The sequence below is a fragment of the Labeo rohita genome, chromosome 21, assembly GCF_022985175.1.
Source record: "Labeo rohita strain BAU-BD-2019 chromosome 21, IGBB_LRoh.1.0, whole genome shotgun sequence".
NCBI lineage: Eukaryota > Metazoa > Chordata > Actinopteri > Cypriniformes > Cyprinidae > Labeo > Labeo rohita.
Genome location: NC_066889.1, coordinates 3,660,588 through 3,671,673, shown reverse-complemented (window position 1 = coordinate 3,671,673; position 11,086 = coordinate 3,660,588). Strand labels below are relative to the sequence as shown.

At 37.9% G+C, this 11,086-nt stretch overlaps 1 protein-coding gene across 2 annotated transcripts in view; it reads left to right on the top strand.

Moving 5' to 3' along the window:
- Nucleotides 1-313: 313 nt before the first annotated feature.
- The window catches only part of LOC127152899 (glucocorticoid receptor), a 77,827-nt gene continuing 67,054 nt past the window's right edge, over nt 314-11,086 (top strand). The window contains exons 1-2 of one of the 2 annotated variants that reach the window (XM_051093791.1): nt 314-1,386; nt 2,374-3,419. In XM_051093791.1, the coding sequence (XP_050949748.1) occupies nt 2,383-3,419 (1,037 nt within the window). In that variant the 5' untranslated portion in view covers nt 314-1,386; nt 2,374-2,382. The remainder of the gene's footprint in view (nt 1,387-2,373; nt 3,420-11,086) is intronic. The other variant, XM_051093792.1, reaches the window with a different exon arrangement.

Below are 11,086 nucleotides of genomic sequence, written 5' to 3'. Positions count from 1 at the left end.
AAATCTGAGTCCTGAAACAAACTCAGTTTATTAACCACTTTTATTTTCTTTAACCGAAATATACCATATCTCAACAACATGGGAACTTTAACATAAGCTGTAGATTAATAGTATATTGTGTCTATGTTTTTATACACGAGTTATATTTCAAACCTTTGCTGTGGCACATTTACCGGACTTAGCAGGTCATTATAATAGTTTTATGTATGCTAACAGTTTCAAACGCTAGTGTAAATACGAATGTTGACATTAAACCGACTCCTTGTGCGCATGCCGCTCTCTCTTTAGTTGAGAGTCTAAAGTCTCACATTCTGAAATTATCTTTATTAAGCAGATGGGGACTAATTAGCGGACATGGTGCAATACTGGACAGTTGTTACTTGTTTTATACGACGATAAAGACGGGAATAACACATTCTTTCTCCACTGGCTTTTATTTCGGTTTTATCCTGTGACTGTGCCCTTTGCCCCTTTATTTACAGACTGAACTGCGCCATTCGGAATGCCCTGTTCTTGCAGTCTTTAGCTCTCCGTCGCGTGTTCCCCGCACACATCTGCCTACAGATATTTGTATACAGCGTTTCTTTAGTTCGCTGTGAGGTGCATACAAAAGTTGCGTTATGATGTAGGAAAGTTGCATCGGTCGCGCAGCTCACACGACTGCTAACGGGCATTAGCTAGCGCGCACGAGTTCGCAAACGAGCCGTCTTATCATCCTCGAAAGTATGGTAATCGTTTGTATTCGCTGTTGACAGTCCGTATGCGGTGTCGTCGGGTTAAAATGACACAGAGGGAATGACATAAGCTAGCGTACACACGGAGTGAGCGTTTCTGTTTCGACCGCATCCGACTGAAGCGGCGGTATTTGTGTGTTCGGTGACACTTCGGTGACATTAGCGTCACGGTCAGCTCGTTTGTCGATTTCGCGCGGGGTTTATTCTTCTTTTGTTGCGTTTTGTAGCCGCTTGGCTGAAGGGTAACTTGTACTGGAGTTTGTGTTGAAGGGGCGTTTACCGTGTTGAAGCTAGCAGAAGCTTTTTGACGGGTAGATCACGGGCTGTCGGGAGTTTGACAAGCAGCTTATGTAATGCTGGCGATTCCCCGCTCGACCTCAAAAGACGAATAAACAGCGAGTATTCAGAGTGCGGCGAAGTTTATTTCGTGACACGACTTGTATGCGTCGTCATTAGGGCGCATTTATGTTTTTCGAGAGTTGTTTTTTGCGACTCGCTGCTGTTGAAACATTGTGTCGAAGCTGCAGCGCGTCTTGTAAAATCTATTGACCATGCGGGAAGTTCAACTAAAAACTATTGCGGACACCATATAAACGCTTAAACAGCATTGGACTTACACTGAAATGCAATTTTCGTCATAAATCTTGTAAAGGTAAGTCTGTCTCGTGTACTTGGGGTCATTTGCTTTCCATGCGTTGTGAATGCAAAGTGCATTTTTGCAGTTGCATACCATCTGCACACGTTTTTTCTCGCCTGAACGAGTTTACACCTTGACATTTCCAATGTTAACCCATATAGCTGCCGCTATAGCTTTAAATTATGTTTCAAAGCTTCTCTTGCTGCCTTAAAATTTTGCGTCATTTGGTCACCCCATGCCTTTTAAGGTTTAAAGCTTGCCCCCAGACTTGTTTTCGCTTCTCGTTCAGTCGTTTAGTTTATATTCGCGTTCTGTTTGACATTTGTGTATGTTTAGCCAGCTTTAATGCACATTAAGCGGTTTGTCAGACTGAAGTTCATTTTGGAGGCAGTAGCCGAGCTCGACCGACAGGTGGCAGCACTGCGGTGCAGCGACTAATGCATTTGAAGGATTTGAGTTTTAATGTCTCTACGCGCCTCAAGCCTTCATTATCTGAGCAAACAATCGCCTCATCAAGCTCCATTTTGTGGGATGAGTTTGAATGCGTTGCACTAGTTTTTCTAGAACTAGAGAATTTATTAGTTCTGTAATGTAGACAGTAGATTCAGAGAAGTTGAGGAAAGCAAAAACAAAACAAAAATAAATGCACGTACAAGGGTCAAATACAGCTTGAATGGTTGCTTAGCTGAAAAGTCTGCGAAACCCATTCATATCACCCCAAGAGAGCTTTTGTGTCGCCATCTGGATAGAAATGTAGTTTCATATCATATTATTTTATTCCGTTAGAAGCTGAGAGGAACCCCCGGGTGGGAGTTCTGTCCAGCCATACAACGTTCAAAGTGTGAATCTTTAATATTTTCAGAATAACTTCTCTATTTTTTTGTTTTCTGTTTGTTTACACCTGTCTTATTTAAACACAAGTGCGATGTAAAATCCTATAGTAGTATTTTTTACTTCATTGATATATAAACTAAATTTGACCTCTTTCTGTCTGTACAACAGGACTGAGATATGGATCGTGGGCTAAAACGTAGCAGTAACAGTGCTGAGAATTTAACTTTCGGGGATTGCATCGAGAGAGGCCTCCTAACTGATATTGGTGTCAATGTGTCTGCTTTAAATACGTCAAAGGATTTCTCAAACGGACTGAGCGGTAGTGACGCGCAAAGAAATCTCTCAATGGCAGAGCCATCCTTAATGGGACGTAATATACAAGAACCAGATGTTAAGGCATTTAAACCTTTCAGAATGCAGCACCAGCAAAAGGTAAAAGAGCCCCTCAACATTGGGGAGAGCTTTTCGCTCTTGGACGAGAGCATTGCGGACTTAAATCGTGGTTCTGGTATCCAGGCCCCTGACGCTTTTACAATGAAAATGGAGGAGTTTTCCCCTGTGGAGAAAGAGAGGCTGGACTTTCCATCCTACGGCCACCTGGATAAGGATACGGATGGTAACGAGAGAGTGATTGGAGACAACAACATTGACATCCTTAAGGATCTGGACTTACCCGACTCCCTGTCTGACCTGAATGAGTTCTACGTTGCTGACGAGACTGCCTTTCTCTCCTCGTTGGCAGTGGATGATGCCCTGTTGGGAGAGAGCAACTTGCTGAAGGATACCAGCCCTGTTGTCACTGGCAACAGTGCAGCCTGTACAAATGTGAACGGCACGGGGAAGCGGCAGCAGATGGTGGAAGCCAGTGTCAACATGCCGGTCATAAAGACAGAGAAAGACGCAGACTTTATCCAGCTGTGTACACCGGGTGTCATCAAACAGGAAAATGAGAGGCGGAGCTACTGTCAGTTGTCAGGGATGGGTGGGTCTCACGGTGGGCCCACCACTTTAGGAGACATGGGCGGACAGGGATACCACTATGGAGCCAGCACCGCCTCAGGTGTGAGTTTACCAGATCAGAAACCTCCTTTCGGCCTGTTTCCTCACATGCCCACCCTAAGTGACAGCTGGGTTCGAGGAAATGGATATGGAGATCCGTCTGGGATGCACAGAGCCAATGAGACAGTACTTCCGTCCAGCTATCCATACAGCAGGTAGGAATGACATTCAAAGGCTGTTGAATGAGCAGCTTTATGGTTATAATAAATGGCGAAAGAGATAAATAACACATAATTTGCTCTAAAATTAAAGGAGGATGATGTAGTGCACATTATTTAGCAGATTTGCATGTTTTGGAAACAGTTCCCATTGCCATGGAAAACTTCTGGGAATTTTAAATCGTGATTTCCAAACCTGAAAAAGTGAAGGAAATCAGTGCAGTCTTTTCTGAAGTAAATATATATTTTGTAGTAGTGTTGAGCGAAATTATTTCATCAGCTGATGAAACTGTGTGAAACTGCAAATGCAATCATGGAAAACTTCAAAACTCAAGGAGCTTTTACAAGCTCTAAAACTATAATTTAGATAATTTTAAATATTTTACTTTTTTAGTTACTCCCAGCTCTAAAATATTTCACAGGATATGATTTGAGTGTAATCTCAAATATAATGATCCTCATACAGTCAAGTCAGCCAGGAAATGCTTTGAGTGGATTCTGAGCATTTTTTCAAAAACCTGACCACAAAACGTCTCGTAGCTGTGTGATATTTGATAAAGCTGTTGTTTACAGCTTTAATTAGCTTTATCAGCACGTGTGCTGGTCTGCTGCTTCTCCCAGGAGCCCATGTGTGCTGATCTGTATTGGTGGTTTGCCTGTCCAAAGCAAACACATGGGCCTCACAGAGCTCCCTTCGGCCCAGAACGGCACACATGCGCTCTTCTTTGAGCGCGGTTTCAGGAGGCGCTCAGCATCAATAACAACATCGACCACTGTTGCTGATGTGATATTGTTTTTTGTGAGTGTGGAGAGGACTGTGAGTCATTATGGCTCAAAATTCCCTGAGAGAGAAATAATATAAAGTGTGTGCATAGTCTTGACCAGTATAACTTGGGGTTGGGTTTTCTAGACTGAGATTTATGAGATTATACGTCGTGGCAGATCCTGAAAGATATGGACTTTGAATGACCTCGCAGCTATTCTTTCGTTCATGCTTCTGATTTGTACATGTCACGGTAAAGTGTGAAATTGCGACTCGCTAGTTGTTTGATATTGTTTTGTTATTGGATTCCTATCCAACTCGATTCACTGTGCCAGTCTCATTTACGCAAGAGAAACCTTTAAACCTTTTCCCAATGGCTGAATGTTAATCTGGCAGTCGACTTAGAAAGACAAGTTAGAGATATCTAGGTCAGCGTGTTTCTCCCGCTAAACCAACTTGGATGGTTTAGTGCTGTGTTAGGGGAAACTTATCAGTGTTAGTTACCTGAAATTTCACGTGACTCATTTTTGTGGACATATCTTAGTTATTTTTACAGTGTTTACATGGTAGCACTACGTTAATATTTCTCAAACATTCTGGTTATACTTTCTTAAACCTGTTACACAGTGTTCAGTTTAAACAAACTCTGTTCTAATTTTATTTTTAAGTGCTATTTTTGCTATTTTTTTCAGAGATTTTGTTCTTATGAAGACTAAGAAGCTGAATTTAAAGTTTGGAAATTTCCCTGACACACACTGAACGAATGCGTTCAAAATGTAACCAACAGCGAAGCTGTCATCATAATATTTGCATACTGAATTACATTTTGTGATTTGTATACTGAATAATTGGTCGTCTTCCTTGCATATTTAGCCATTTATAGCTCTTTTTATACTGCATGTTTGCAGTGGCAGAAAACAAGACCTGTTGACTGTCATGATAACAACAAAATGACTCTGATGTGGAGTTTCATTTACACAGAAACAAAACCTAAAAATAAATAAAATCGTAATATTCTTTTTGGTGCCTTGCAAGCAGTAGTATTTTGTTCAGGAAATGCTAAATCTACTTTTTTTCTGCTCATTTTCTGTTTAGATGTCATTCATGTAATGATTTTGGAAAAATGTGTTAGATTGATTTGTAGATCCTATAGAAATGTTGTCTTTTTGTCCACTTTGCTTCAAAGCATTTACCAGTCATGCAGGCTTTTTTTCTGAAGGTCAGGAATGTGGCCTGCTGCAGAAAAGTAATGATAAATCAAACATTCCATAAATTCTCATTCACATGTAACGGATCAGATAAGATGTGGGCAGTACTGATCTGTGGATCAAGTTAATATATTTTCACAGCATTTATTATTATTGTTGTTATTTTTACGTTTATTTAATTCAATATATGTACATGCAATGCTTAAAGGCTCCTATTGCTTTTGCATTTTTTCTGGGTTTGGTATATGTCCTATTGATACGACCAGTAAGGTTAAAAAATAGCCAATAGCCTTTAGTTTTCCTTCCCTGAGTGCTATATAAGTCTATATAATAAATATTTTTGGTGTGTTTCTCGTGGAAGGGAATGACTGTACGTTTTAGGGCTGTAAAATTCAAATTTCGAATATTTAAATTAAAATGTTTTTTCAGTGTAAACATGAATTAGGCCACCGTGCTTGTGCACTACCAGTTAAGAAAAAAAAATCTCTTAAAAAACTGCCCTGCTTTTCACATTTTTAAACGCAAAAAATGTATTCTGTGTGAACTCTTAAAAAGTGCTGTATGGCAGTTCATTGATTTCTGGAGCATCAGAGGTGGAATTGCTGGCATTTTTCATGTTTACATAATAGCCACGCTGCCTATACAAGAGTTTTTCTCATACTGATATGATTTCATATAATAAAAACTGGCTTGAGGGCCTGCATGCACTTTTGTGACCAGTCAGTTATGTTCTTTGCATTACACTATGCATATGCACGCTGTTTTATTCAGAATTATGCACTTTTCTGAACAGACACTCATGCAATCCCATTGCTTTGAATAAACAATTTAATGCAGTGCATGATTTAGTTTAGATTCGCTGATTGCACTTTCCTGTGGGTTTAGGAGACAGACCAGTTGCATTTTCTGCTAAAATCAAAAATAATTACTAAGAAAACATTAGTCATATTTAAGTACATAATTTCAGTCTCATTTTTCAACCGTTTTGACAGTCCTAGCACTTTTTGATCTCAGCGTTAGACAAACAGCCCTCTAATGTACACATGCACCACAGGTAGGAAACAAGCATTATTTTGAAAAATTAGTGCCAGTGAGTAATGTTTGACTTAGGCTTAGATTTGTTGACTCTGGCAGTTTCTTAAATCACATCTTTGATAATCTTTAATCCCAGCGTCTTGCATCTCGTTTCATAGGTTTGTTTCGACTTGTTTTCTGATCTAAGAATCAATGGAATTTCCAGCAGTGGGCCTTTTTTCTAGTAGCTCTCTCTCATACTACAGCCGAAAGAAATATCTTGTCCATACCGGTCCGTTCTGCTCTCTTTCCTGAGGGCAACATACCGGCGTGCTTGTGGCTTTAATTCACGTCGACGGCAGGTGATGCAGGAACACAGTGGTCTCTGACTGCATTTAATTTCAATATTAATTCGGCCCAGTTGGAAGAGATTCTCTGGAAAGGTCAAGGACAGTCGAGTCTTCTGCAAACAAGTCAAACAGTAGATTATAGCTGCTGGAATTCTAATTAATAAATATTTCAAAATGGATCAGCGCAAATTGTATTTCTACATCTGATAATAACTAGTTGAAAGGGATAGTTGACCCTAGAAACTCTAGGTCCCATAGGGAATATTACATTAGAGATCAACAAATAATAATGTTTGCATGTGCGAATACCGTAAACTAAGACAAAAGGTTTTGATAGAAAACATTTATTTATTGTTAATTAATCAAATACCATTTACAGTATTACAAAAAACCTTTGTTAGTAAAAAAAAAACAAAGAAAGGTGCTTATTGAAGCTTACTGTAAATGTGTGTACTGTGCAGTGTTGGCGAAAGTTACTTTTAAAAGTAATGCATTACAATATTGAGTTGTTCCCTAAAAAAGTAACTAATTACATTACTTAGTTATTTTTATGGAAAGTAATGCGTTACGTTACTTTTGCGTTACTTTTTAAATCTGGGCAGGGCAATGTTGCCTGGATAGTTTGCAACATTGAAGATTTTCATTGTTATTTTCGTAAAAAATTATATTTCTGAATGAATCCGTATTTAACCCAGTTGTGTAATACTATGCACTATGAAAATTTCATACTGTTGCAACCCTACGTAGAAAATAAAGATTATTTATAGGTTTTCAATGATATTAGGATGTGTAAGTCATAGCAGAATGTAAAAATATTAGTGAAGTAAATACACATACAGTAGCAGAGTAGCAGGTGTTATTTTATTTCTTGTCTTACATTAATGAAAATTATAAGAACATCTGGCAATCCTCCTATATATAATGTCTACATGTAATGATCACATGTAGAGATACAGTTGTAAGTGTCAGGCTTTGTGTTAAATGTAGTCACATGACACAACAAACCCCTGCTGGTTAGTTTAATTTTACTTCTAGAGGGTGTGGTTGTACTGCAGAACCCTCCAGCTCCACCCATGGGAAAAGCCATTATGTGCGTGCAATATTTGATAGTTCCAAAAGTTTTTTGAATTATAGGTCAGTCTTTAGTGTCTTTAAAATTACACTTTAAAATGACTTTTTATTGTTTTTCCTCTCTCATTTCATTATTTATCACAACTTTATAATCCAGTTTATGCCTTAGAATGACATAATCAGTTTGCATGTTTTGAAAGCAGATGTTTTCACAAACTGAAGACTGTTTCTGATTGAAAAGGAAACTGCACCAAACACTGGCCCAGTTTAAAACGGCTGAGTCAGGCAAACGGCTGCATAAAATTGAGTAATTAGCATTTCATCTGAAGTTTTGACTTCACACCTTCAAGCACACTCTTACATTTCTCCTGCGCTTGAACTAACTGTAAGATAACCATCAAATGTTTGGTATTATTTTGCCTTGCAAGTGAAAGTACAGAAGTACAAATTTCGAAGCCGTCAACAGCTTGTTGTTATTATTATTATTATTATTATTATTATTATTGTTTTATTATGAGATTTGGCCCTTTTCATTTCTGTTGCATAGAAACTGTGGAGAGGAGACAATAAATTATGGGAAAATGGGATCAGAAAATGTTCCAAGCCAGATTTAAACTTGCAGGCTGTGTGAGCACCACAACTCACTTTGTCCAGTCACTAAGCCAAGGCTTTGAATATGTGACCCTGGACCACAAAACCAGTCTTAAGTAGAACAGTACCCAGGTCAGTACCCAGAATGGGTACTTTTTTCTGGTACTTTACTCTCTGTGTAATAACAAAACCATTTATTTCAGTAAAAAAATAACTCCAAAAAATCTAAATTTCAACATTTTGAACAATAGGGCCCCTACAATCTTTTTCTTTCTTTTTTTCAGATATTCTTGTGTGTTTTAATTTTTCTGATAATCAAATCAATTTTTTTTTTTTTTTATAAAATGAATATTAACCCTTTTATTTTTTGCCAAACAAACAGAGGTTTACTGTTAAGATTAATACATGGAAAAAAAAAACTGTGTGAATGTTCTGTTTAAAAAGTTTTAATAATAATTGTAGTATTTTTTTCTACAATTAGCTGGTTAATCTTGTTGTAATATTTATTTTTAGCATTTAATAGTTTTATTTTAATTTGCCAGAAATAGGAATATAAACACCTACATTATACTGTACAAAAGTAATACAAGACTAATACTGTATATTTTTGTTACATGTAAAACCATACTTTTATTTTGACAGTTTGCCGGGAAGACTTTGTGTGTATACACTATAACATGATGCTAGTTTTCTCAAATGAAACGGTAAAATTCACACGAAGTGACTCTCACAGCAGCTCTGGAGATTAAGTTCATGGGTTTATGTAGTCATATAGTGATACACAGATGCCAAAAATCACCGCAAGCGTCACGTGTGATTCAGTATTTTGTAGTAAACAAAACTGCGTCTCTGCCATTCATACATACAGAGGCAAAAGGAACATGGAGGATTCATATTTAAACCGTCTTTTTGTGTTTTAAATTTCACAGACACTAGTGCATATTGTGATTCGATTTAAGTGAGAGACCTTCTTTTGATTTATTCATTCAAAATTTTATGAATTCCGTGGCATTCCACGCTATAGAGTAAATCTGTTTTTATGAATGGACACCGCGATCCCATCCGGAGAAATTGTAGACAGAAATGACATGCCGCTGTGTAAATAAGATAAATAACATAAGACTATTTAATTTGTTCAATAAAAGAACAAGGTATAGACCTGTTCTATAGGAAAGGTATCCTTAAAGGGGCCATCGGATGCCCAGTTGATGTGATTCTTTAGAGTCTTAATGAAAAGTCTATAATATACTTTGGTTAAAAATTCTCAATGGTAGTGTAAAACATCACCCTTTTTACCCTGTCAAAATGAGCTCTGCAAAAATCATCTTATTCTGGTTGAGGCTGCTTTAAATGTAAATGAGCTCTGCTCACCCCACCCCTCTCTTCTCTCTGTGGAGTGACAAGCCTGTTTACTTTAGCCGTGTTTAGCCACCAAACTTGCTAACTAGCACTTTATTAGGAAAGGCGATCGCAAAGATTCATAAAAAAACCCCTTATACTCACTTCTGCTATAAGCGAAGCTGGATCACAAATGATTCACGCCAACATAGACAGATATATGTAGATCGGGAGGTGCATTCTCTTCACAAAAAAACATAATCCACCGCATCTTCAACAGCTCAGATGTTGGGAGTGTATGACGACCACTATGTTCATTATTACATCCAGCAACACAACACCTCAATCGCTCAATTCTTGTCTAACTTACATCCCTGCTCCGGCATCGAAACATGGAGGTTGGACTGTTACAGCTGATCTGAGGTAAAACGCTCATGTCAGTCAACTATCGTGGGAGCGGCCTCTGTTGGTGTGACGCCACAACGACAGGCATCTGAGAATGGCTCGATTTAAAAAAAAAAAAAGGGAATATTATTTTTGCAGATTAATTAAAAACCACTGCATGGATTTTTATCATTATAGGGTACATTTGTACATACACTGCCACACACATTAATGTTCAAACAACATGTAAAAGTGAACTTAGCATCCGATGATCCCTTTAAATGACTTCTGTTGTGATCTGGCACTATATAGAAAATAAAGTTAAATAAAATTAACTTGACATTCAAGGGGGCGGGCCTTTCAGATGATGTATAAATCTCAATTTGACAAAAATTGGCACTTATGACTGTTTTTTTGGTCCAGGGTCACATATATGATGAAGTTACTGGAAGGTTAACATTTCGAATAATTAATTTCTATATTCATTACTCGTTATTTTCCACCTCTGACATATTCTACAGTCTGAAAAACCTTAAGTACACAACTATTTGTGTTCAATTCTGGTGCACCAGAATTTTTTTCACATGCAATGTGACACTTAAAAAAGAGGTGACTGCTTGATTTTATTTCAAAATGTTGTTGTGCGAGTCTGATTTCTGTCTACTGTACTGTAATATGCTGCTGGCCGTCTGCCCTGATCATTTGTAATCTGGCGTCGGTTCTTAGAATGAGGAGATCACCGGCCATCTGGTTAAAACTGTTTTTATTTTATTTTTTTTTAATGATTTGGTTTTCTCCTTTTTAAAGTTTTAAAGGAAGCAACATTAGTTTCAGTATTGATGTCATAATGATGCACGTCCTGCTTGAAGCTGACTAGTGCTGCAAATTTGTACTTGACCTTGTGGTAATACAGGTTAAAACCCAACAGATGTGGGGCAAAACTTT